At 48.8% G+C, this 27,199-nt stretch overlaps 1 protein-coding gene across 3 annotated transcripts in view; it reads right to left on the bottom strand.

Moving 5' to 3' along the window:
• Positions 1-20,083: 20,083 nt before the first annotated feature.
• Positions 20,084-27,199, bottom strand: part of SEC16B (SEC16 homolog B, endoplasmic reticulum export factor) — a 43,741-nt gene continuing 36,625 nt past the window's right edge. For 2 of the 3 annotated variants that reach the window (XM_032804790.2, XM_032804792.2), the window contains exons 19-25: positions 26,318-26,385; positions 25,191-25,337; positions 24,493-24,603; positions 22,802-22,922; positions 22,600-22,673; positions 22,227-22,322; positions 20,084-21,102 (exon numbers count right to left, since the gene is read on the bottom strand). In XM_032804790.2, coding sequence (XP_032660681.1) covers positions 21,028-21,102; positions 22,227-22,322; positions 22,600-22,673; positions 22,802-22,922; positions 24,493-24,603; positions 25,191-25,337; positions 26,318-26,385 — 692 coding nt within the window. In that variant the 3' untranslated portion in view covers positions 20,084-21,027. The remainder of the gene's footprint in view (positions 21,103-22,226; positions 22,323-22,599; positions 22,674-22,801; positions 22,923-24,492; positions 24,604-25,190; positions 25,338-26,317; positions 26,386-27,199) is intronic. The other variant, XM_032804791.2, reaches the window with a different exon arrangement.

Here is a 27,199-nt window from a genome sequence, read left to right as displayed (position 1 = left end):
GCAGAAAATGACAAAGTTCCCGAGCCAAGAGCTCAGCACTTCCCACAAGCCACTGGAAGCTGTAACATAACGGCATCCTCCGCACTGCTATACAAACACCCAGCACAGCAAGAGTCCCACTTTGCTCTTCAAGTTTGGAGCCTGGTTGTACAGTATGTGCAGCAGATTTCCAGCAAAGATAAAACAGTGGAAAGTCTCTCCCACTAGCAGGGCTGGCCTGCTCCCGATGCAGGTATGTGGCTATCAAGGGCCTTAATTAGCCCCCATGCTTTCTCGCAAGCAGGCCGTGTTATTTGTACACTTACATGTGAAGTTCAGTCAGACAAGTTCATGGACATGTGGATAATCCTCTCCTGGGCGTCAATGTTGCATCAATTACCGCTTTCGGGTTGAATTATCTCTGGCAGGGTCTGAAATTGAGGAGATGCACAGAAGCCTTCAACATGGGAAATATCAAATGAAGTGGAATTTAATCTTGCTTTGTTCTCACTTGTTTTGCTTTGTAATTAATACTGATCAGTGAGCAGTTTATATATCCCACCTACTATGTAGCTATGAGTATTTCCTTTGAAGAAATAACATAACAATGTTGTTGTTTTTCACTCCCAGAAGCCTTGGACTCCATGGAATTTTGTGATGAATCTAAGGCTATGTTCCAGCTCCTGAGATTTCCAGTAAAGGCAGTATCTGGTTGCTCAGGGCAGGCAGGGTAAGCAGCCCCTACTCTGTTTTCAATCACATACATTATGGTCTTGACACATTGCTGGAAACTCGCTCTGAAATTATCTTGATGTGTCAGTTTTGCCTGCCTCTCATTCAAAGCTCACTGGCTGCCTGTACCATCCAGGATTCACTAGAGATCAGATATGAAATACCCTGTACCTTCCACCTATTTGTGGGGAAATGTAACAATGTAAGCCCAGCAGTCTCTCAGCTGGCCGAGGCCTGGCACAGCCAGGCTGCAGGTCTTTTATTGCAGCGTAGACATACCTTAAGTGTCTTCTTCCTGCAGCTGGGATTGCTTCTGCTAGCAGCAAGAACTGCTCACAAAGCATGAGTGCCTGCACTCTGCTACTGGCTCCCTCTCCCATCAGGCACAGGCTGGGAAAGAGCAAGAACTGCTCCACCAGAACTTCTAAGCTCGACACCTGGAGCAGAGCCTCACTGAGCAAAGTCCATGGATGTGTCATGGCTCCATCAAGGAGCTCCCCACATACCCAGCAGCTCTGGATGAGCCCTCCAAGGCTGGGTGATGGATGGCACCGAAGAACCGCTGGGGATTATTAATATTCATGTTCTAAGTCAGCACATAATGGAGGCTTGTTTTCTGCAACAGATCATTAAGCCAGGAAAATGAGTGACCTCCTGAAGCTGCGGGCCACACTAGAGGCATTGCAGGGAGCTGAATGGACAGAGATGGGCCCATCACTTAGCCCATTTTTTAAAAGGGGCAGTTCCAAATTAGCGAGGCTGTGGAAATCTTGCAAGATATAAAAACAGTCTTAAAATAACTTTGGGGCCAGTGCAAGAATCACAGCTTGAATATCACAATGCCCTATCACAACAGCTTTGGCTGGGAGGAAACCACTCAATAAAGGAGTACACTGGGGTCTTAAAACCAAATCCAGCCCTGGTGCAAGCCTCCTTTTATGTGCACAGCCTACACACAGAGAAGTTAGATGAAAGGTAGCAACATAACATTCCTTTATGTCTTAGAATTCAGAATAATATCACACATGAACCCCAAAACAGAGAGAGAAAAAGCCGGCTGCTCCCTAAAACCAAGAGGTACAACTCACCCCACCTTACTCTAGATTACCTGGCTGCTGACTGACTCTGAGCTCATGCTTCCATACAGATCCTCCTGCCTGCAAGCAGGACCAGGAACACCATTCCCCACACACTCTTACAGCGATTACTTGTAGTTCCAAGGCAGCCCTCAATACAGCATACCTATGGCATCTCCACTGAGCTGGGTCCATGGGATTTATGCTTTCTCTCTCCTCACTCCACTCCAAGCACCTAATAGATGATTTCAATATTATTCACCTGCTCTGCTTGTGAAAAAATCTGCTTTATTCCCCCAACCCCAATCAGCAAATTCTCCTATTATATTATCCAAACTCTCCATAGGCTCAGACATCCAAGGGCCTTGGCACAATGTTTCGGTTATTCAGTCGATGCCCTGGGGACAGAAATAGAACCCAGAGGAGGCTAGGCAGAGAGATCACCAGTCCCTAATTCATGCCTTGGAATGAGTAAGGATTACATAGAATCATTCCCTCCCACCCAGCTGTTATTCAGAGGCAGCGCTCATGAGGAAGGCTGGTCTTGTGGTTAACACTCATGAAATCTGGTTTTACTTCCCAGTTCAGCCACAGAATCCCTGTATGACCTTGGGCAAGTCATTATGTCTTTCTGGGTCTCAGTTCTCCATCTGTAAAATGGGGCTAATGATACTTCCATTGTTTCTCTTTTCTATTTAGAATTTAAACTCCTCTGGGGAAGGGATTAACTTTCATGATAGGTTTAAAGGTGCCTATCTCCGCCAGGTTCTCATATGTGATCTGTGGGAGCAACTGTTATGTAACTAATAATAATGCTGTTCCATGGACTTACCAGTAACCTTCACTTGACCGTTGAAAAAATTGTTGGCTGACAAATCACAGGCAATCTATTCTGCAGTCAACTTGTTGGATTCACCACGGCAGGGGAAGATCATAGAGGAAAATACTGTCTGGGATAGGAAAGATGGGTTTGACGTTAAGGCACATGACTGGTAGTCAAGAGACCTGGGATCGATTCAAGCTTTTCCTGCAGATTTCCTGTGTTACCTTGGGCCAGTCACGTACCTTCTCTCTACCTTCTGTGAGCTGCCCAGAGAGGGTAATGAAGCTCTCCTACCTCATAGGGGTGCTGGGACGGTAGCTTCATCCATGTTGACAAAAGGGTTTGAGAGGCTAGAATTGAAGGTGCTGTAGAGAGATGCAATGCACTGGCCTGGGTCACCTTTTCCTGCAGTGCAGCAAGCAGGAAAGGGTCTTTGTGGGAGGAAATCTCCACAAAGAGCCTTAGTAATGGAGCTCTTCCCCTTGCTTCTAGCTGGAGATGGGGTTTCTTCACCTTTTCCCAAATCTGGCAGATGCTCAGGATCCATGGGACGGCGGGGTCATCTGCGCAATGGCCCTGTGCTTCTGCATGGACTCTGGCCCCACAGCCATCTGGACCCTCCCCTTAACTCTCCAGAAAATATAACACAGACCCCGGCTCCACTGTCTTCTTCAGGATACCTTCATGGGACAAGAGGAGGGGATATGACATGCCTCCATGCACATTCCCAACCCCTCCCTCTAGCCTGCCCCACTTGCCATGGCATCTTGCTGGAATCCTCACGGGGAGGGGATGGTGTCCGATGCCTTCTCTGCACAAGTAGGGGGAAGTTCTGCATGCAGATCTAGGTGGGGGAGAGGGGAATCCAGGCTATTTTTATTATCATTACTGTGGCTGGATAACTGTCTGACCAATAAATAGCTTTTGCACCTATGCTAATTGCAATCCAAGCACATGCTTCAGGACCTCTTTTGCCGCTTTCCACTGAAGCCTCACATATTGGCCATTCTTGGAGACCAAGTCTCCAGGGCATCTGGCACATCAACGCTTGCGCTCCCAGGATCCTCACAGAAAATCAAGCTTATGTGAAACAGAAAGGCTGAGGTTTTGCAAAGCCAGCTGCAGGATTCAGACACCTGACCCACATTCATAGTAATGGGACCTGGGCGTCCACGTCTCTTAGGCAGCTTTGAAAAGCTCAGCCCTGCAATCTGGCCAACGACAACCCCCAACACAGCTGAACTAGAAATTGAGGGGTCTCTCTAAACAGTTTCAGAAACTCCCAGCGCCCAAGCAAATGTGTGAAACCTGACACACACCACAAGGTATAGTTTTCGCAGCATTCCAGTTTGTGTGAGGAGACACTCCTGGGGCCTCTCTCTCACTGGCCCTCCGCTCTGCTGACTGTGCCACCGCCTCACCACACACATCCCTGCTTACAGAGCAGCCTGGTGAAAGAGACTCCTCTGGTCATGAAGCCCTCCCCTTGCCCTTCCCTGAGTTCTGTGTGGCCTCCTCTTGGCCAGTATAAAAGATAAGGGCCTGGATTGTGCCCCTCTGCCAGATACCCATGTAGGGGGGCCCTTTGCAGAGCTCCCTCTGGATTCTACCACTGGGAAGGCTAGGAGGTGGGCTTGCTCCACGCATAGAAGAAAGCAGGATTCTGGCCCACAGATCGCCATAGATCCACCAGGATATGGGGCCACCAGGTCAAGGCCCAGTTCCCTCTATCAGCTCTCAAACCCTTAAGCTCTGTCCTGGATCCCTGTCAGTAAGGTGCCTGCTGACTTAAACCAGGGCTGCCATAGGCTGTATTAACATCCCTCTGCTACTTGTTTCCAAAGGGTGCTGGAGTGATAGAGACAATATGCATCCCACTCCAATGCCACCACCAGCCCCAACACACACACGCACGCACATCTTCTCCTACCTCTTTTGCAGATCCCCTCACCTGTGGAGAGCCCTTGGCAGGGTCTGAAGAAAGGGGAGATAGTGGGGAAGGGTAGATCTGGGCATGAACCCTCCAAACATCGATCCAGCCCAATTTGGCCTCCATGTAATTCCTGAAACGGAGCCTGCAGCGAAGAGGGAGCCAGTGGAGCTGTCTGAGGATGTGGTGCTTTGGGCACTATTCTCTGCATGTGCAAGAGGCCAGGCAGTCAGATTCTGCACCTAGGGAGACCATAGATACAGCATGATACAGAAATAACAGCTGGGTCTCTCCAGTGCTGCTGCCCAAGGTCACTCACTCCTACCAGCAACCCTGAGAAGAATCACCATGAAGAGTTTCCATTTCTCAAGCAATATTTTGCATAATATTGCAGGCAGAGCTGGCTTGAAAGATTGTATCCATCTTAACCCAGGTAGCTTTCCTTGCCTCCACTCCTGCACAGACTAGGGTGACCAAATGTCCTGAATTTATAGGGACAGTCATGATTTTTCAGTCTTTTTCTTATATAGGCTCCTATTACCCCCCACCCTCTTCCCGATTTTTCACATTTGCTATCTGGTCACCCTAGCACAAACACACAGAGGAGTCCCAAGGGGAGAGCTAGCACTTTGCAGCCCATGCATTGTTCACGAACAGGTCACAAACCTGGTTCCGATTATTGGTCCCATTTGGGAACCAATGCATGGGAAGTTGTCCTGATTTAACACAGGCTTCTCTTGCCTCAGAAAGCTCTCCCTCTGGAACAGATCTCTTTGCCCGTGGCATCCTGGCTCTCTCTCTAAGCAGCTGCCTCAGTTCCTCTCTGACTTCAGAATGGACAATATCAAGTCAGTGGCAGCTGGTGAAACAACCAAGCAGAAGCATTTTTAAAAATAAAAGTATTTCTGACATTGAAGTGTTGATGGGAGGGCGGCCCAAGCTTTTATTTGGAGGGGATTTTATATGTGTCTGTGAAGGGCAAAGGGCTTTCATTCTCTCTGTTTGCACATGCTTTTCAACAAGCTGTGCCATTCCCATGGACGTAGCATGCGGCTGAGCTCTGCTCCAAGTGTAGGAGACACCTTGTGGCCAGACAGAGGAAGAGGAATTTATTGGGGATGTTAGTGAATTTTTTTAATTTTTTTTTAAATTTGTCAGGAAGGCAGAGTCCCTACTTGCCTGTATAAAATAGTGAGGCCCAGCTGTGCGAACCCTGCCCTTTCCCACTACACTAATCCTTTGATTTGCATGGAAGAATTAGGGAACTCTAATCCCAGGATTTGGGAGGTTCAATTTCACTTTCATCCTGGAATCCCAAAGAATCTCTATTCCCTCACTGTTGTTGGGTTTTGATATTAGAGTTCATGCCTTTCAGTATCCTGCCCTTGGAAAACACTGTGGGTTTCTGAGACTGCATCCCTATCTCTTATGGGCCAGATCCTCAGCTGGGGTGGTGCAATGGAGGTCCATTTAAACCAATGGAGCGATGCCAATTTACACCAGCTCAGGATCAGGCTCCGTCTGTGGTTTTCGGGTAAAGGCAGGAGTTGTGGGCAGCAAAGAACAACCCAAGAAACTCCAGTTGGATTTTTGCATAGAGATTGGGATGACCTGTTTCAGTCACTTGCCTCTCTGCTAGGAAGATCTAAGCGCTACCTGAAGCAGCCAATGAAGAGGGACGCTTGCTGGCTGCTCTATTCTTCACTGATGCTTTACTCCTTTGCTTCGTACCTACATGAGAGACAAGGTGGGTGAGGTAATATCTGTTATCAAGCCAACTTCTACTGGTGAGTGAGACAAGCTGTTGAGCGTTCACAGGATCTGGCGAAGAGCAGCTCTGTGTGTAGCTCGAAAGCTTGTCTCTCTCACCAACACCAGTTGGTCCAATAAAAGATATTACCTCCCCCACCTTGTCTCTCTAATAGCCTGGGACCAACACAGCTACAACACCAATGCTCAGTATTCTACATGTCATTGCTGTAACACCGCTTGTTAGTCGGCAGGCTGAACCACGCGAAAATGTGGTAAAGCCCAGGGGACAGCAGCAAGCTCTGCTGGCAAAGCAATCCCACAGCAGCTAAAGGGATTAGCACAGATCCTGATTCCTTTTTAAACATGGCATGAGTGTCCATTGCACACATCTGGGTACTGCCTTCCAACCCACCGCTGAGTTATTCAGCTGGGTATATCAATGTTTTCTTAGATGCACTATGGGAAGGGAGTTAGGTGGGCCAGTTAAGATCCATCCCAGGTTATCCCGCTCTCAGCCCAGCACCTCCAGGCTCAGAACGTCACAGGGGAAAGCAATGCATCCAGAAAAGCAACAGGTGTGTCAATTAGAAGCTAATTTAAAGCCTGAATATGCCCACCTGTCCTACATACTGTGCACACACCATGTATGTGGAGGGGATCCTGGTGATCAGTTGCAGAGTCATGTGACAAGGAAGTGACCTTCAGCAGGCACGGGTGACTGTCTCAACTGCACTTTGCCAGCTAGCCCTGCTCACTAGGCCCTATTCTAACATTCCACAAATTCAGGGAAGTTTTGAACAGCCACTGTTTTTTAAATACAACCTGTCAGAAAAAAGTTTCTTTTAACTTCTTAAAGGTGGATTTTTCACCAAAAAGTAAACTGCCCAAGGCCCAGATAATATTGAGCCCTGGACTAGTGGCAGGTTTAAGGCTCAGGGTGAAATCTTCACCCCTTGTCCAGCCCTTTATTCCAGGTAAAGGGCTGGAGTGGTGTAAAGGGGTCCTAAAGCCCCATATCAGCCAGGGAGGATTCCCACAGTGCAAGCACTGTAGATGACACCCATTAGGCTGCCTTTCCTCTTAAATGCTGGCATAGTGGTGGAAGGGACATGCCAGGGCTGCAGCAGAATACAGAGCTGCAGAGATTCCAGACAGGGCTGCAGTCTGTACGGCAGCCCAGTGAGGCTGCTGGAACTCAGGGTTGTCAAAACTATGTTGCAGGCCTCTCCAACTCTTGGAAAAACCCAGGATTGGGATGGGGGAAGCATGACGCCACTGAAGTCCACTTTCTCCCAGGGCTACAAATGTCACCCTCAATATCTTATAACCCTGCAGAGTTAGAAATGGGTGCTCTGCACCATTGGAAAGAGGGGGGAAGCCAGTGAGAAACACAGCACTAGCCCCAGCCCTGGAGGGGCCCACTAAGGGTATTCTAAAGTCATGTTCCTTTTATGTCTTTAAAAAACTACTCGGGGTCATTCTTAGAAGGTGTTTTAAATATATGTTTCAGAGTAGCAGCCATGTTAGTCTGTATCCACAAAAAGAACGAGGAGTACTTGTGCCACCTTATAGACTAACAACTTTATTTGAGCATAAGCTTTCGTGGGCTAAAGCCCACTTCATTGGATGCATGCAGTGGAAAATACAGTTGGAAGATATATATACACACAGAACATGAAACAATGGGTATTCTCATACACACTCTAACAAGAGTGATCAGTTAAGGTGAGCTATTACCAGCAGGAGAGAAAAAAAAATTTTTTTGTAGTGGTAATCAAAATGGCCCATTTCCAGCAGTTGACAAGAAGGTGTGAAGAACCGTAGGGGAGGGGGAAATAAACATGGGGAAATATTTTTACTTTGTGCAATGACCCATCCACTCCCAGTCGTTATTCAAGCCTAATTTAATGGTGTCCAATTCGCAAATTAATTCCAGTTCAGCAGTCTATCGTTGGAGCATGTTTTTAAAGTTTTTTTAATGGAGAATTGCGACTTTTAGATCTGTAATCGAGTGACCAGGGAGATTGAAGTGTTCTCCAACTGGTTTTGGAATGTTATAATTCTTGACATCTGATTTGTGTCCATTTATTCTTTTCCGTAGGGACTGCCTGGTTTGGCCAATGTACATGGCAGAGGGACATTGCTGGCACATGATGGCATATATCACATTGGTAGATGTGCAGGTGAACGAGCCCCTGATGGTTTGGCTGATGTGATTAGGTCCTATGATGGTGTCCCCTGAATAGATATGTGGACAGAGTTGGCAACGGGCTTTGTTGCAAGGATAGGTTCCTGGATTAGTGTTTTGTTGTGTGGTGTGTGGTTACTGGTGAGTATTTGCTTCAGGTTTGGGGGCTGTCTGTAAGCAAGGACTGGCCTGTCTCCCAAGATCTATGAGACTGATGGATCGTCCTTCAGGATAGGTTGTAGATCCTTGATGATGCGCTGGAGAGGTTTCAGTTGGGGCTGAAAGTGATGGCTAATGGCATTCTGTTACTTTCTTTGTTGGTCCTGTCCTGTAGTAGGTGACTTCTGGCTCTGTCAATCTGTTTCTTCACTTCAGCAGGTAGGTACTGTAGTTGTAAGAACTCTTGCTAGAGATCTTGTAGGTGTTTGTCTCTGTCTTAGGAGTTGGAGCAAATGCGATTGTATCATAGAGCTTGGCTGTAGACAATGGATTGTGTGGTGTGATCTGGATGAAAGCTGGAGGCATGTAGGTAAGTATAGCGGTCAGTAGGTTTCCAGTATAGGGTGGTGATTATGTGACCATCGCTTATTAGTACTGTAATGTCCAGGAAGTGGACTTTGTCTCCCCCTGTGAGCTCCATGCCATCGTACCCTGGGTTACTAAAACAGCTACTTTTACAATGAAGAGATACAAAAAAGTTTTTTATTTTAAAAAACACTCCCTAAAATATTTTCATAGTAGTTTTTTCTGTTAAAATGCGACCTCCATGCAATGGGGAGGCATAAAGGGTTTATCGGTGCTCATTTAAGAAGGCCTGCATTGCTCTGAATAATGCATTTGTTCAAAATTCATGCCCACAAATCCTTTACACCCTCGTCTATTCCAGGGATTAGTATCTATGGGCCCAACCTGTGAAGTCCAAACCCAGAGGCAGATTTTTTAAAAGCTTGGTGGAGGGGAAAGATCAAATCCAAACCCATTGCTAATAAACATGCTCACAGCCTTGTCTAAAAGGCCAGCAGCGGCTGAATGATGCTTAAAGTGGAAAGAAGTACAGATGGTTTTGTTTCTGAAGAACTTGAGTGCGCTTTCCGCATGGGGGTGAGGCATAGCTGCCCATGGGTCAGCTGTACCACCCGCCACTCACAGAAGCAAATCTCTGCTCCAGCTGAGAGGGAGGAGAAGGCAGATTTAGAATTGCAAATAAAGCATTAAACAGAAGCTCCTGGCATAAAACTCGGCCTAATTAGAATACTTCTGGCAGATGCATCCCCCCCGCCCCTCCCCGAAGCAATGACATGTGTTGCAAAGGGGCAAAGTACCTTTTCAAACAGAGTGTAACTCCTGCAGAAAGAGTGTCTCAGGGTGAAATGAAGGCCCTTTACCCAAAATACTGCTTGCCTTGCCCTGATACCAGGCACCATGGTCCTAGCAGCCACATGCTTAATGCTGTCAACTGCTTATCCTACAGCAGATATCTTCAGTATGGATCTCAACAGCTAGACAGTGACTTAGGCCCTGATCTACACTGGGGGGGAGGGGGATCGATCTAAGTTATGCAACTTCAACTATGTGAATAACGTGAATAATGTAGCTGAAGTCGACATACTTAGAATGACTTACCATAGTGTCTTCACCGCGGTGGATTGACTGTTGCCACTCCCCCGTCAACTGTGCCTGCACCTCTCGCGGTGCTGGAGTACAGGAGCTGACGAGAGAGGGCTCGGGGATTGATTTATCACAGGGGTTTTCAGACCGGGGGTTGGGACCCCTCAGGGGGTCACGAGGTTATTGCATGCGGGGTCGCGAGCTACCAGCCTCCACCCCAAACCCGGCTTCCCCTCCAGCATTTATAATAGTGTTAACTATATTAAAAAGTGTTTTTAATTTATAAGAGGGGTCACATTCAGAGGTTTGCTACATGAAAGGGGTCACCAGTACAAAAGTTTGAGAACCACTGATTTATCGCATGTAGTCTAGAGACAGGATTCCTAATTAGCAATTGCAGTGCATATTAGGATGATGCCCCCTCACCCTGACCTAAAATGACACAAATGCTGGAGCCTCACGTACTGCCTTTGCTGCTGTTTTAGCTGGTTCCCTGGGAAGTTCATCACTAAAGTCACATGCTGGGTATTTATCATTCATGCTCAATACTTTGTGAAAGGTCTGAGAGCCAATAGCTGCCCTGTGGGTATCACCTAATACAGATGGATGAGTTTACTAGTAAGGCTGGGCCCTGACTTGGGCATATGCCTGAGAAACTGAGGGAAGAGAGGGTCTTTCTCCGCTGGAAGATGCTCACATCCCAAGAGTTTGGGACAGACTTGTTGCTGAACTCAATAGGATGAAGTGTGGCTAATGCCATGTATGGTCCTCATAACCCAATTCAGATTATTTTCCCTCTGATTCTTTTTATCCAAGGCCATAGGAGACAACTTTTTATTTATATATAACACAACATTAGCCTGGGACACTCATTGCTACAGTCAAACAGTACCAGCACACAAACTAAGTATTGATCTGTTTGTATGGGCAATCACAACAGTCGCTACTACATTCACTAGTACTTTCAATTAAAAAAAATATACTGTACTAACACCACCAGTTTGGAAGGACTGTAAACATACATGCTTCAAGACACAACCAACCAGCAATCCCAAGGGGTTAGAAGCACCCTTTCTCTGAGGGTACCTCTGCACTGCAATTATAAACCCACAGCTGCCCTGTGCCAGCTGACTCAGGCTTCCCAGTCTAGGGCTGCACGGCTCCTTTTTTGCTGTGTGGACTTCCGGGCTTCGACTACACACTGGGCGTTAGGACCCTGCGAGGTGGGACGGTCCCAGAACCTGCGCTGAGGCTTGAGCCCGGAAGTTTAGTCTACACGCAATCATACAGCTCAGCAGCCGGCGGGTCGTGCGAGCCCGAGTCAGCTGACACGGGCCAGCTCCGGGTTTTTAGTTGTTGCAGAGACATACCCTGGCAGACAGGTTTATTCGGATTCCCCACTATGGGGCTCCTTCCATTTCCCCTCTGTAGCATTCAGTACTGGGAACTGCCTGACACAGGATGTCAGACTAAATGGAGTCCTGCTCTCACCCACCCACTATGGCAGCTGCTAAGAGGGAAACATTTTCAAAGAAGGTTTCAGCAGCAGTCTCACTGCCCCTCGAGCTCCCCCCACGTCCCACACACTTTTACTAGCAGAGTCACTGATCACCTTCCACGACACTCACATGCTGCATTTCTGCACTGACCCAGTAGCCAGGGTCTCCGCCAGAGCATATATCACCTGTGGTCTGCAGCAGCCTGCGCTGGGACAGCGTGTGGTATGGAACAAGCAGACAGACAGACAGCAGGACCAGGGGGACTTACTGTGAGTCAGACTGTGACCAGTCCCGGGGGGCGGAGGGGAAGCAGAGGAAGGGCAGGGGACAAATAACTCAACTCCCTCTTTCCTGGGTGTGCACAGAGAGTACCACTAATAGAAACCAACGCTGCACCATACCCAGGAGTGAAAGAATAAGTCTCCCAAAACCAGAGGAAAATATCTGTTCCCACGCAAGTTATGAGAACAAAACGGAAAAAAGCATGTGCACTAAGTTATGCACATAGCTAGAAAGCTGATATGGACTTTAAGGGAGCATCATAGAATATAAACCGTGCAAGCAGGTTATGGCGTTCCTGTTGAATTTTACTATCTTCAAAACATGTGACAAGGGGTTATTATAACAGGTGGTTCCCAAAAGAGGTTGATGTGGTATGAGAGTAGCATAGGTACTATACAGGGTGCTGTCTGGAAACTTGCTAACTTCTACTTTTAGGAAGGGCTTGTTGCGAGAGGACTGCGTACGTGGAGGAAAAAACAAAGCCTGAACGTTGTACTGTCTTGGCTCAGTCCCGTCCCATCTCCTGTTTCAACGCTGAACCCCTCATTAACATACCTTTGCAATGCACATTAGGATTTTGTTTGTCTATGGGCATGTGATTGTATAAAGGCATTTGAAAGCATAAATCCTGAACGTTGTACGGTCTTGGTTCTCTCCTGTCTCTTGCTGGACCACGGAACTACTAATTACCATAGACTTGCAAAGCACGATGGGAGTGTGCTTCCTGCTCATCCTGACTTAAAAGAAAGAACTAGAGGGAGCCTTATATACTGTTGAGATACACTCATTAGCCAGTCAGAGGGAAGCTCACCACTGAGGTCACATGCAGGGTGCTCGTCACTCGGTGTTCAATACCTCTGGGAAGGTCTGAGACAAGAGCCATTAGCTGCCCTTGCAGGGCATCACTTGCTGCAGGTGGATGAGTTACCAGCTATGTGGAGCCCTGGGTGTGGGGCAAATTGGGCAGGAGAAGCTAGAGAAATCTCTCTAGTAGATGCCTAGCCTCCTCCCAAGGGTTTGGGACAGACTCATGGCTGGCAGTGCTGAGTTCAATGGGATGAGGTGAGACTACCACGGGGTGATCTCATAACCCAATTCAGACTACTCTCCCTCTGACCGTTTTCGGTTTTAAATCTACTGCCACACAGAGAATGAACGTTGTTAGCACCAAAACCAGATATTCACAGCTCCATTGAATAAGACATGAAAAACCCCAATCTGTGGAAGCCATATAAATCCGCATAAAGCACCTCCCAACACATGGGCATTAGGAAGCATCTCTGATAAGCAGGTTTTTCAAATTCCCAAATACGGGGCTCCAGGAACCTACTCTCTGTAGCATTCAGTACTGGGAACTGGCTACTGGAGCTGGACACCTGCTATAGCAATTACCCAGGGAGATGTTTTCAAATATTTCTTAAGGATTAAGCAGAAAAGTCCCATTGACTCTCAGTACTTTGGAAAATCTCCTATGTCCCTAACACCATATGCTAGCAGAGGCTGTAATCACATCCCACCACACATCATGTACTGCACTAGATTAATTCAGCTGGGGTTATGTCTAAATCAATCAATCCAGTGGCCTCCAAGGGCCACAGCATTACACAGTGGGGGTTATTAGTATTAATTATTAAGAGTGCAGGAGCACCCAGACTCCCCAGGCAGGATCAGGGCCTCACTGTACCAGGTACTTTACATGCCTGTATGAAGGTGGGGTCTCTCCCTGAAGAGGACACAATCCAGCAGTTTAATCCTGCAAGCCTAACACACACACACACACACATCACAAATATATGCGTTTTTCAGACCAAGACCGCCACCCTGCCAGCCAGCACCTGGTACCTTTCATTCATCTGTGCAGGTGCTACTATCCCCAGTGAGTTGGGGCTCCTCCAGAGCATACTGTCAGGGTGGGGCGTGGAGCAGTCCATGGTGAATCAGAGTGCACACACAGGAGAGGCAAACAGGCAGCAGTGCCCCAGGACAGGCCATGGGGTTCTCCCCCACTGTCAGCTCATGCCAGTCCATTTATGGGGAGGGCACACCCAGCCCCTCCTCTCCTTGTCACTGCCTCCCCTATGCACAGGCTGCACATGAGGCCTGTGACTGGAGAGCACCACTAACAGAAACAGACTGTGCAATACTAAAGCATGAAAGAACATTCCATTCCCAAACCCAGGGAAATATATCTTTGAGCCCAATCAAGTTTAGAGATAGTGCATAAGAAAAGAGTATGTGTTAAGTAATATGTATATGATGATTCAGTCTTTAAGAACATATAATATAATATTAACTGTGTAAGCAGATTATGGAATGAATGATTATTTTTGCTCTCTCAAATAAATGCAACAGAGATTTTAACGTTGGCAATTTCCCAGCTATAGGGGGCACTATAGTGTGATTGTATACCAGTAGTTCTCAAACTGGGGTTCTTGAACCTCTGGGGGTTCACGAAATGTTACTGGGGGTTCGCGGAAAAAAAATCCCTAATGGCGGACAGAGAAGTCCCTAGGGACCTCTTCACAGGACCAGCAGTCTGGAGCCCCTGGACTTCCAAGAGCTAAGCAGATCTAAGCAAGCATATCTATCACGCTGAGGAGATTTAAACTTCAAGACTCCTTCTAAGAAATGGAAAGGGAGGTGGATATTTTTTGCTGTTTTTAAAATTAAATAGGCAGATAATATTGTTTTTACAATTATTATGAAGAACAAGTTTAAGCTTTGTTGTAACGTGCATTGTTTGCCCACACTGCTCAAGACCTGAATGCTTGTGTAGGAGGAACTCTTTGAGTTGGCATCTTAAATACCTTCATGCTGTTTCATATCTGATACTCCTTGATGAAATATACAAGCCTTGTCTTATTACAGGTTTATTCAAAGTGCTACAAGCTATGAAAGTGAAATCTTGGAAGAACGTTGCTGTTTTCATAATGTAATAAAAATACTGTAATGATAAATAATAAATAGTGTGTAATAAGCATGTCATCAAAGCTAATTTTATATTTCCAAGATCACTGCTTTTATAATTTATACTCAGGTAAAGGAGAAAATCCCTGGAAATATTCATTTTTTAGGAGGGGGTTCACAAGACTGGACATTTCAGTGAAAGGGGTTCACAGGTTGTTAAAGTTTGAGAACCACTGTTTGTAAAATCTAGGAACTTAGAGAACTCTATTTTTAGGAAGGGATAGTTGCAAGATGACTGGATACATGGAGGAAAGAAGAAAGCCTGAATGTTGTACTGTCTTGGCCTCACTCCCATCTCTTGTTTCCATGCTGAATACCTTATTAACATATCTTTGCAATGCACGTTGGGATTTTGTTTGTCTATGGGCAAGTGATTGTATAAAGGCATATGAAAGCATAAATCCTGAACGTTGAACTCTCCTGGCTCTCTTGTGTCTCTTGCTGGACTACTGAACTTGCAAAGCATATACTTGCAAAGCATGATGGGCATGTGCTTCCAGCTCACCCTGATCTTGTAGTTTAAGTTTTCTGGAGCCTTATGTACTCTCCTTGATGACATCACTTTCAGGTCAGAGGGAAGCTCACCATTGAGGTCACATACAGGGTGCTTGTCACCTACTCTTCAGTACCTCTGGGAAGGTCTGAGACAAGAGCCATTAGCTGCCCTTGCAGGGTATCACCTGCTGCAGGGGAATGAGTTACCAGCTATGTGGGGCCTTGGAGTGGAATGTGTGGCAGGAGAAACCAGAGGCTTGCTCCCCTGGCAGATGCCCATTCTCTCAAGGGCTTTGAAACAGGCTCATGGCTGGCACCACTGAGCACGATGGGATGAGGTGAGGCCTTGTGGGCCTCATAACCCAACTCAGACTACTCTCCTGCTGACCTTTTTTCAGGCAAGCCCATGTTTTTAGCATTAGCACTCATTGCCCCAGGAGATCATCAGAATTCAGTACAGAGACTGGATAATCCCAACATCCACAGCTACATTCAATAGGCAAATCATTAAGAAAAATAAAAATAATAATGGGAATCAATATAATCCCACATGCTTCAGGTCATAAACCAACCACTATCTCATGGGAAGTAGGAAGCACCCTTACTCCCATAGGCATGTTTTTCCAAATTACTCACTGTGTGGTTCCTTGCATCCTCCTTCGGAAACATTTAGTCCTGGGAACTGTGCCACACAGGCTTTCTTACCGGATGGACCCCCTGCTCTCACCCACTGTAACAATTGCTAAGGGAGACATTTTAAAAACCACCTCAGTAATTTAGGAGCGCAAGTCCCATGAGTCACCAAGTACTTTGGAAAATTCTCCCCCTCTGTTCCTAACACACATACACCAGCAGAGTTGCTAATCACCCCCTCCCCTGTGCTAGGCTACACCAAACCACTAGCTGGGGGCTCTCAACTTAGTATTAATATTTGTTTCCTCTACAGCACTTTTCAGCAGTAGCCCACAATGCACTTCACACTCCAATATATTTAGTCACAGAATAGGTAGGAGAGTTCTATCACCTCCATGGTACAGACAGGGAACTGAAGCCCAGAGAGGCTAGGTGACTTGCCCAAAGTACAGAACTGAACCTGGGTTTACTGTGTTCTGGGCTACTGTCCTGAACCATCCTTCCTCACGTCCCTCCAGCCTGCCCCACTAAAGCATCATCAAGGAGCACAGGGCCCCAGCATAGGAGCCCCTCTTTAATTCACATGCAGTTAAATTTGATCAGTACAATGCCCTCTAGGGGGCATAGAATTACAGAGCTGGCCTGATTAGGATTAACTATTGAGACTGTGGGAACATCCAGAGCCCCTAGTCAGGTTCATGGCCTCACTGTGCCCGCCACTTTACATGCCTATATGACGGCGGAACCTCTCCCTAAAATGGATACAACCTGCAACCCCTTCACAAACAAATGAGTTTTTCTTACTACGTCAGAGTTCAATCCCTCCAGCCTGCCCTTGGGGCTTTTCATTCACCTATGTAAGCGCTAAGATTGCATCCAACTGGGCCTGTTACAACCCCCAGCCTCCCAACACAACTGGGCCTCCTCCTGACTTTACCATCAGCCTGCACCCTGGAGCAGCCTATGGTGGCTCAGTGTGAACGTACAAAACAAGGCAGGCAAGTAGTTCACCAGGGTGGGTGAACTGTGGGTGGGGGAGCACTGCTATTAGCCACAATAAATGCCAGAAGGTCAGGAAGGATACTGGGCAGCGGCCATCGGTACAGCAGCGCTCACTTGCTGGGAAGGAAACTCATGCTAGACCCTCTAGCTGTGGGCCTGGCAGGGAGCACCTGGAAGCACTGTGGCCCTCTGGCCCTGAATAACTCACCACGCTTTTCTCACAGAACGCTCCGGCTTTTGCCAACACTTTTCATCCAGAAATGGACTCTTACAAAGACTGGCCACAAATGCCAGGCAGTTGTGTAAGGCCCTGCTGTGGTCTCAGGGCTCACAGCTCCAAATCCTATACACTTAGTCCCTGATGTGCTTCCTACTGGTCTGCATGTAGGGGCATTGACAAAATCCAGCCACACACAGCACAGGCATATATATTTGGTGGGATACATAAAGGAATGGTCCAAACTCCCATAAGTAGCAGAAAGGAGCAGGGAACAGAGGGTTCCTAATTAACATATCCTTTCAATGCATGCTAGGCTATGTTCCCAGCTGCCCCTGACCTCACAATGCCATATATACTGGAGCCTCAGACACTGTCCTGGCTGGGTGAGCCGTTAGCTCAGTGGGAAGCACACCACTGAAATCACATGCTGCATGGTTGTTACTGACTTCTTCTAAGATGGGCTGAGACACGAAGCAATAGCTGCCATTACCTAACGGGTAGATTAGTTACCTGCTTGGCTGGGAACTGGGGAGGGTCATCCATTGAGCGGAAGAAACTTACGTAGGATTGATCATTAACCCTGGTTGGTGCCCCCTCCCAAGGATGTGGGACAGAATTGTAGACAGCGCCACTGAGTTCAGTGGGAGGAGGTGAGGCCAGTGCCCCACCCAGAGATCATAACCCAGATCAAACTACTCTTCATGCAAGGCCACAGGAAACATAATTTTATTATATACAGAACATCATTAGCCTATGGGACTCATTGCCACAGGATACCATTAGCAGAACTCAAGCAGAGATTGGAGGCTTATAGGGATAATCAGAACACCACAATTACATTCACTAGGATAAAGAAATAGAAACCCTCATGCTTCAGAGCAGAATTCAGCCCTTGGGGGAAGGAACTTCTCCAACAGGCAGGTCGTTCAATAATTATTTACTGCAGCCTTTCTTGCATCTTGTTCAGAACTATTTGGTACTGGGAACTGTCCAACACAGGATACTGGACTAGATGACAATTGTTATCATCCTAATACACTTTTATTGGCAGAAGGCCTAATAACTTCACTCTGCACTAGTTTACACTGACCCACTAGCTGCAGATCTCAGGGTACAGCACTATTGCTGTGTACTGAGGAATTGTCAAGGAGCACCTAAACCAGGGGACCTTGGAATAGCAAACCCCTTTTAACTGGCAATGTGTTCACATTTAAAAACTTTGCTATAGTGGCCTGAAATGAAAAAAATCATTATTTGGATTGTTATTTTTAATTGCATGGTGTAGCAGGGTGACCACCCGCTCCAGCCCAGAGGGGGTTGGAAAAGCCCTGCAGAGGGCTAGGGCTGGGCAAGGGAGTAAAACCCCGGCTGATTGGGGGAAGTGGCTGCTGCTGGGGCCACCCCCCTAAACTAAGCAACTGGGCCTTATAAGGCCAAGGAAGCCAGAGGGAGCAGTCTCACTCTGACTTGAGAGGGAGACAGGTCTGGCTGCTGGGGCACTCACCCAGGGGACCTAGAGGGAGGCAGGGCTGGGTGAAGGCCTTAGGAGCTGGGAAGCCCTAGGCCAGCAACTCATTAGGCTGCAGGGCCTAGTTCTAGGCCTCCTAGGGATTGGGCTTGCAGGGGGGCAGCCGGAGGGTGGGTAAAGGCAGCCAGTCCAAACTCCTTGTTGGCTGCGATGATTGGCTGATAGACCGTAGTCCGCCCCAGGGCGTAGGGGCTAAACAGAGACTAGCGGTAGCCATGACTGAGCCGACATGGGGATTCCCCTGGGGTGGAGAAACCCAGTAAGACTGCGGGGTAATATAGGAGGCAGAACCCTGAGATACGGGCACTGGGGTCCTGGGAGGGACAACAGCAAGCGGATCACTGGCCTACAGAGGGCGCTCCTGGGTCAAAGAGCTAATTCCTGAGGACAACCAGCAGGAGGTGCCGCAGGGGTGAGTCCCACGCCATGCTACACATGGGTAATTGTTTTGACTGCAGTAGTAGGTAGTGGGCCAGTCAGACTCTGGGTCCCAGTTGCTGTACAAACCTACATGAAGACAAGTCATCCACTCTAAAGAACATACAGTCTACGAAGCTGATCCTACAAGACTTACACACCTGCTTAACTAAGCCAGAGTAGGCCCACTGAAGTTAATGATGTGATTCACACACCTAACTGTAAGTGTATGTCTAAGCACAGTATGAAGAATAACCATAGAGATGGCTCTCCCCTTTCTATCATTTTCAACACATGGGGAGGCAGGTTTAGCAGAGAATTGAGAGTTTGTACATGTTTTGTGTGACTTCCCCGATGCTTCCTGAGTCCCCTCTGTGCTTCCATCCACCCCTTGCTGCACCTGGGGGTCACAAAGCACAGCTGGGAAACAGAGCTAATCCAAGGTATGCTCACCGTCATTGGGACAGCATGTCTTTACAGTGACACATCCTAAATGGTTTCGGTGCCTTGCTTTCACTGAGAAGTCCTTATTAAGCAATATCCCACAGCACTAGCCAGGTCATTGCAGGGTCACTATTGCAAAGTGTAGGGTTTTTAGGCGGTTGCTGTTAAATAACAGCTGAGTTGTATCTCTTGACAGGAGGGCCAGGAAATTCCAAACATGATCCAAACGCATGGGCCCACAGCTCTCTGCACAGAGCGACAGAGACTGTATAAAAATAGATATTGGGCCAAATTCATCCTGGGGATAACTTCACTGAAGTCAATGGAGTTTCATCAATGAGGAATTTGGACCACAATATTTTTATTCTTTAGAACAGGTTTCCATGACAACCAGCCACTTAATTCAGGTTCATCCCCTCCAGAGGTTAATATCAGAGGCCTAAGTGATAGCAAAGATTTGATCCATGTTGAGTTTGCCTAACATGTAGAAGACCAGGGAGCAGGGCAGTAAACATATTTTGACTTTATTTCCAAAAACATTAAATACAAAGGCAGCGTAGGTGCTATTAGAGACCATACAAATATAGCCTTTAGCGTCAGGAATCTTATACAAATGTGAAGGCACTGCAGTCTCTGGCTACCCCTGAACCATTCCCATGGCAGATGTTTTGTGGGGATGATGCACTCTCAGTCTCCACTGGCTTTATGTTATGATCGATGGCCCCTCTTGGCCGGATGCTGCTCCCTCCAGAGACAACCTTACTCCTCCGGTCGGCCTGAGGAGGCATTTACATGCCATGAGCTTGCTCCCACCCAGAGTTGTTTGTACTGTCTTCACAGCACTCCTGGCTCTCCCCAGCCTGGGAGCAAAATTCCAATCTGCACCTAATGCCCTGCATGGCAGCCAGTCAAATGGCCACACATTTGCTCATGTTACCATTGCTATCACGTCTGATGGAAGAGATCTGCAGTTTAGAGCCATTCCCTGGGTCCCACCCCTGGCCACTGTGGGATTGTTCCCTGCAATATATACAACAGTGCTTTGGCCATTCCAGACTCCAGTGAGTGAAGAGATGAGGACTCCAGCATGGTCCTTGGGAGAGAATTCCCCAGACTAGGAGACATCACTGATAGGCTGTTTCTTCTGAAATCCAGCCTCAATATACCTTTCCCCTTACAGGAACATCCCTGAAACCTCCTTCCACTAGCCAATCATCGCTGACTGGACACTTGGCCAAATGATGGATACCCAGTCGCAGAAAGGAGCGAATCCACCTCTCCCCAACCTTAACATTGATGCCCTTTGCAAGGGGAGGTGTACTGGCAACATTCCAAGGGAAAAGAGGAAAAGGGGCAGAAAAAGGGCAGGGGCTGAGTACAAATGAATAGTCTGTTTCTGACCCCATGGCAAGGACTCTCGCAGCCTCTGCTCCACAGGCCAGGGTTTCTTTGTCATGGCTGGGCTGGGTAGCGCCGCTGTGAGAGCCGCTTGGGTTGGCCAAGTCCAAGGGAGGCAGCAGTGGAGAGCTGTGAAGGATAGAAATACTCTTAACAAACAGGCTGGTTGTGGGGCTGACCAAAAATGGAAGGAGCCCACAATATTCTGGCAGACAAGATAAGAGCTTCTCCAGTCAGTGAGTCAGACAAAGGTGGGGGGCCAGCCCAGTTCTGTTTGCCTGGAATGAATGCTCATGAGTGTGAGGGATGGGCAGCACTGACAGGACCATGTGTAGTGCTGGCAGGGTCTCTGCAAGCTTTCCCCAGGGAGCTCTGCCAACACAGTTCAAACCCAGCCTGCTATTCCAGCCCTGACTCCACAGGCAGCTCCTGGCCTGCTGCCCCTTCCTACTCCAGCACTGGGTGTCCCTTGGCCTCACAGCATTCTCACTGTATCTCAGTAACCTAGGTCAACTGACTCTGGTTCATAGGGGTAAAAATAGCAGTGTAGACATTCGAGCTCAGGCTGGAGCCTAGGCCCCGAGCTGGGTTTCAGAGGCTGGGCTCCAGCCCAAGCAGGAACATCTACACTGCTATTTTTAGTCCCATAGTGTGAGTTCAAGTCAGCTGACCTGGGCTCTGAGACTTGCTGCCACAGGGTATTTTTTGCAATGTAGACACACACTTAGTCTTGGTCTGCAGCACCCCCTAGGTTCTCTGGACTAGGCGCTCTGGAAATTAGTCAGTCAATTGAGAAGAATGTGCTCCTGCTCCCACCTTCCCCACAGCAGACAAGGAGAAGGCACAGCCAAAACACCTGCCTTCAGGTGCCAGATGGTCCCTTCTCTAATCCACACCAAGGCTGAGGCAGGGCAGAGAATCAGGGGACCATAGCCAGCTCCCTGATGACCCCGCCCACCTCCACTATGCACGGTGGATCGCAAAAATAGCAGAGAAGCTGGCCCTAAATCTGCAACTGAGAGGGCTACAAGGACATCTGTCCCACATCTCTGGAGGCATCAGCTGTGCTCTCTCTCTGCTGGCTGGGAAACAGACAAAAGGGAGCATCCATGCCTCTCCCATCAGAGACTGGATGGATCTGACTTTACCTTCGTGAGGATCCCGGCATCCCTCCTAAGTCAGGGAGCTCCTGTGTGGTGGGCCCACTAGCTAAGGTGCCCTGTGTGGTTATAAGCCAGGAGGAGCCTCCATACCTGAGGAACCTGAGCAGGATTGAAGAGTGGGACCTGCCCTCTACTAGGGGCAAGAAGGAGACCACCAGGACCAGAAAGAGGGCCATGTGAGTCATCCTGAAAGAGGAAACAGAGAGAAAATAACAGCTGGTCCCTGCTTTGGGGTTCGGAGAAGCGAAAGGAACATTCTAGGTCACAAGGTGGGGGAGATGGACAGGGCTCGCAGAAGATGGTCCCTGTTTCCTCTGCCACAGCAAACCACAAACAAAGGAGCCATCTGACCTATCTTCCCCCTTCCCGTTCCCTCCTGCATACTAAAGATCCTCCCACCAAAACAAGAAATAGAAAGAACAAGAATGACCCCACACTCACAGAGCCTGCCCTCGTCCCTCACCTGGCCTCCAGCCCCGGGAAGGGCTGCTGATTCCCTGCCATCGGGGTCCTGCAAGCCTTTAGCTTCATTCATAGCTGTGGAAACAAGAAAGAGATTTCTAAACGTTTGGTTCATTCCAGGATTGAGTGACCAAAACAACCTTAGCAACAACATGGGCCTGCTTCCAAAAAAAGACAGCACTCATGGCCTCTCCTGTATTTACCTGAGCTTCTGGAGAGAGGGCTAGGGGAAGCTGGAAGCAGGCAAGGAGGGTGAGATGAAGAGCTTGCTCCAGTGGCTGGAGGAGGGGGAGAGGGAAGTGGGGCTGGTGCATCCTTCTCCTGCTGAAAGAAAAACACACACCAATTCTGAGGGAAGAAACCTTCTCAGAGAAGAAAGAGCAGCTCTGTGCTCAACACCCAGAGACCAGCTTGTTCCTAGAGTAGATTCATTATGCTCTGTTTCGCTACATCCCAGGAAGCACTGCCAACCAAAAGACTCCTTGATCATACAAAACCCAGGGAGTTCAGACACAAGGCTAGGCAGGTGACCACATCAGCCCTATCTCAAACTGCGGGGCAGCTGCTACAGGGACAGGTTAACCCCACTGCTTATCATTTTAGCCACATCATCTTGCCCTCGATGCCCTGTGATCCTGTCAGAGCTCATAAGCTAAGCAGGGTGGAGCCCAGTCTGCTGGAGATAGCTCAATAAACAGCACACTTCTCTCTGCATTAGAATGGAACCAACCAGTGTGGTGCTAGGGGGTGATATGGGGCAGAAGGTGCCATCTATGGGATGGGAAGTAACAATGAGTTCCTGATGCCCCATGGGTATTTAAAGAGAGGTCACAAAAAAAAAAGAATATTGGGAGGGAGCTAAAACCTCATGCTGCAGGGTTTAAACTTATCTCTAACTTCTGAGATGAGGCCAAGACCTTCACAGGGGGCAGGTCACCCCACATCTTCCTGCTGCAGGGTTTCTTGCATCTTCTGAACCATCTGGTACTGGCCGCTGTCAGAGGCGGGTACATGTACATATACATACACATCCATGGGAAAATGTGGCCAGGATCTAGGGGAATGGCACTCTAACTGCCTGCCATTTCTCCTGCAATTCCAACGGGGGAATATATTTTTATTCACTTCAGCTACTAAAAACTGTGGAAGTGTTGCCATTTGCTGCTATCAGCTGCTGCTTTTCCCTTCAGCAGAGGCCAACTGACCCCAACGGAGTTTGCAGAGCTCTTGGAGAGCCTTCTGGATCAAAGTTACTTTATAAATATACAATTATTAGTAATGAGAATTTGCTTCAGGACGGAGACCTCAAGTTGTCAGTTTCTGTCCCACTGATAATAAATTCCCTAGTACAGTGGCATGTAAAGAACACACGGTTGTAGTGAAAACCTTGGTAGTGGAGACAGCGGGGTGGTGCCCTTGAGATGCAGAGACAAACTAGAGAAGGATGGATGAAGATAAAGATAAGGGGTGAAATCCTAGCTACGTTGAAGTCAATGGCAAAATTCCTATTGGCTTCAATAGGGTCAGGATTTCACCAGTCATTCCTATTCGCTTAACTGTACCCAGTGTTAACTATCCTCTGGGCTGTCTGTCCACTGGGGTGCCTCCATGCACCATGGTTCCCTTTACAGAGTGTTTGGCACCAGTTAGCTGCCTGAGAACATGCATGCACCAAAGGCTCAGTCTCCTGCCACAGCAAGGGTCACAGGACTACCTCTGCCCAGCAATGAGCTCTGGGCCATTCAGCCTTGGCATGGAGGTGTGCATGGTGTGAGGGCCAGGGAGGTTACACCAAAAGCGGGAGGACGCTGCCAAAAGCGAACTTGATTATGAAAGGGAGAGTCAGGGAGGTGATGGGGAACAATAGTGCAGGCAGTGTGCAAACTCTTGTTACCTGGGACCCCAGTGCGGCAGAGACTGGGGCAGGGCCGGACACATCTCTGGAAGGTGTCACCTCCTTTGAGGGCTTTGATCGAAACCAGCTGAACCAGCCAAACCCTGAGCCCTGGGAAACACAGGTTCTTATTGGGGCTGGAGTCATTTAAATAACAGCAATATATTAAAGACATCACCACGTGAAAACTTAGAGGCGGTGGGTGAAAAGGGAAGGTCATTGTGGAATGCAGCCTCACTCCCTCCCAACCCCCACAGCTTTCTTGGATGAAAGACAGGGTTCAGGGCAACCCAGTCCCTTCTCACTGCTGTGATGGGAGAGGAGAGGAAACCCATCCTTACATCGCTGTGCAGCAAGGACAGAGAGCAGGGCTGAGGACCTCAGAACCACCCCCACCCCATTGCTGGAGGGGACAGAAGAGCAGGGGTCAGCATATCAGCCCGGAGACAGCAGGGACCGAGGAGAGCCCGTTCTACCTGGGTGCACTGACTGCAGCACTCCCAGCCATACAGGCAGTGAAAGGCTGGCCAGGAGGTGAGTGAGAAGTTGGTGATGCCTCCAAATGAGAGGGCACGTGAGGCCTGATTCTGCTCTCCCTGAGGTGCAGATCAGGAGTAACCTTCTTGCAGCCCTGCTGATGTAAGAGAGGAATCGGGCTGGGGGCATGGCTTTGAAAGCAGCACAGTACCCTCCCTCACCTTTGCCTCTTCTCGCTCGGCCCCCTCTGTCGATGGCCGCTGTACGGTAACTCCCTCGCCTGTGCCTTCTGGGGGTCGCAAGGTGTCCTCCTCCATGGAGATGGCGGAGCTCTCTGAGACAGTTCGGGCCCTGGCATTCAACACATTCTGGTACCAGAGATAAAGGGCATCAGTGCCATTAGAGAGGGGCAAGGGAAACTGGGCGAGTGGGGCTGTAAAGAACTACCCGTCGGCCATTCCAAGAGGTGGCAGCATTCATCCCACCAGGACACAGCCTCCTTTACAATCGCTTTTATTCCAGGCCCTGCAGAAAGGTCTGAGGCCAGATTCTCTCCTGATCAGAGCAGGAGAGAGGATTCTGTCAGGGAGTTTGTTATGCCTCCCTGATTCTCATGATGCATCTACACCAGCCCCAGCCTATGAACTTAAGTTGAAGGAGCTTAGGGGCTGCTCTGTCTCACACCAGCTGGCTGAGGTCCCTATGGAAGCATATGTCAGTTGTGAACTGGTGTTGCACAGACATATACTGCCCCACCTCCACAGCATGCCCCCTACACCAAGGATCTGGGGTACAGGGGTATTTTCCATCAGTTCCCCTGCACTAGAGGAATTCTCAGCTGGCTGGTGAGAGGCAGAAGCCAGCACTTTGCCTCACATGAGCAGCCCAAGACACAGGGAGAGAATTTGGGCCATGCTCTTCAGTTCCAATTAACACCACGGGTGAAAGAAACATTAGGGATCAGACTGAGAACACCAATCTCATCTGACGGGTGACCAAAGCAAGGGGTTGAACCCAGTGTGCAGCACTAGCCCTGTGGAAACAAGCTGTCTCCTAGGGGTTGATGGCTGGGAAGTACCTCAGCCCCAGGGTTTGAGGAGGGTTATGATGCCAGAGCCATGACACAGCTGGGGGAGGAAGGCCATGTTGGCAGCTGAAGCTAGGTTCAGGGAAGGGGTGGCAGCAAGAGGCAGTAGATAGCATGGGCCAATAGGCCCATGGGGTGAGTGCTAGTGGGCAGCTGGGGCGGCGAGGTTGGGGAGAGGTCACACTTGGGTGGCAGGGAGGAGAACAAGGTTTGTCTGACCACATCCTGTGCATCATGGCACCTGGCTCCCCCTGTTCTCACCTGCTGTTCCAGAATGTTCTTCTGAATCCCAAAGGGCCGGGAGTGTCCTTGAAGCCTCACAGCACTCCCTAAAGAGCAGAGAGAATGATGCAACTCAGGATTCAGCCTGGGGGGGGGAGCATGCTCCTTACGTGAAACTCCTGTCTTGTCCAGTGGGGGCAATTTTAATGCAATCATTGGTGTGGTATTATGGCACTGACCCAACTGGCTGCTTAACAGTGAGATGCTGCCATTGGAGGAACAGGCCCAATCAATCTAGGCACACACAGTCACTCTCTGTGCGAAGCCAGAGGTACGACCAGAGTCCATTGCAGCTGAGCACCAAAATCTGCTTCTCCTCCTGTTTATTCTTCCCTGAGCATTGGCAGGGCTAGGTGCTGGTCCCCTTCTCCAGCACGAGCACTACCACCCTAGTGACAGTCTGTTGTATTCTGTCACACTCCCCCATGACAACCCCAATGCACAGGGTCAGGCACCTTTTCCTGGTGGCCCCAAAATGCCAGCTCGAGATCGGCCTTGGACTGTTGGCACTTATGCCGAGCAGGGAGAGGACTTGCTCAACCCAGGAACGAAGGCAACGAGATTGGACAGGTGTCAGGGAGGGCAAAATGTCACCCTGTTTAACCTGGATGCGTCCTTCCATCTACTGTGCAGCATAGAAGTGGGGCCTCTCAGAGCTTCAGCTTCCTCCTCACCCTCAACACTACACACTAGCACAGGGATGGGCAAACATTTTGGCCTGAGGGCCACATCGGGGTTCTGAAACTGTATGGAAGGCCGGATAGGCTGTGCCTCCCCAAACAGCCAGGCATGGCCCAGACCCCACCCCCTATCCGACCCTCCCTCCGCTTCTCACCCCCAATGGCCCCCCCCAGGATTCCT

This window comes from Chelonoidis abingdonii, chromosome 7 (assembly GCF_003597395.2).
Source record: "Chelonoidis abingdonii isolate Lonesome George chromosome 7, CheloAbing_2.0, whole genome shotgun sequence".
Classification (NCBI taxonomy): Eukaryota; Metazoa; Chordata; order Testudines; family Testudinidae; genus Chelonoidis; species Chelonoidis abingdonii.
Note: the sequence above shows the minus strand (reverse complement) of the source record. Positions and strands in the feature narration are given on the sequence as shown.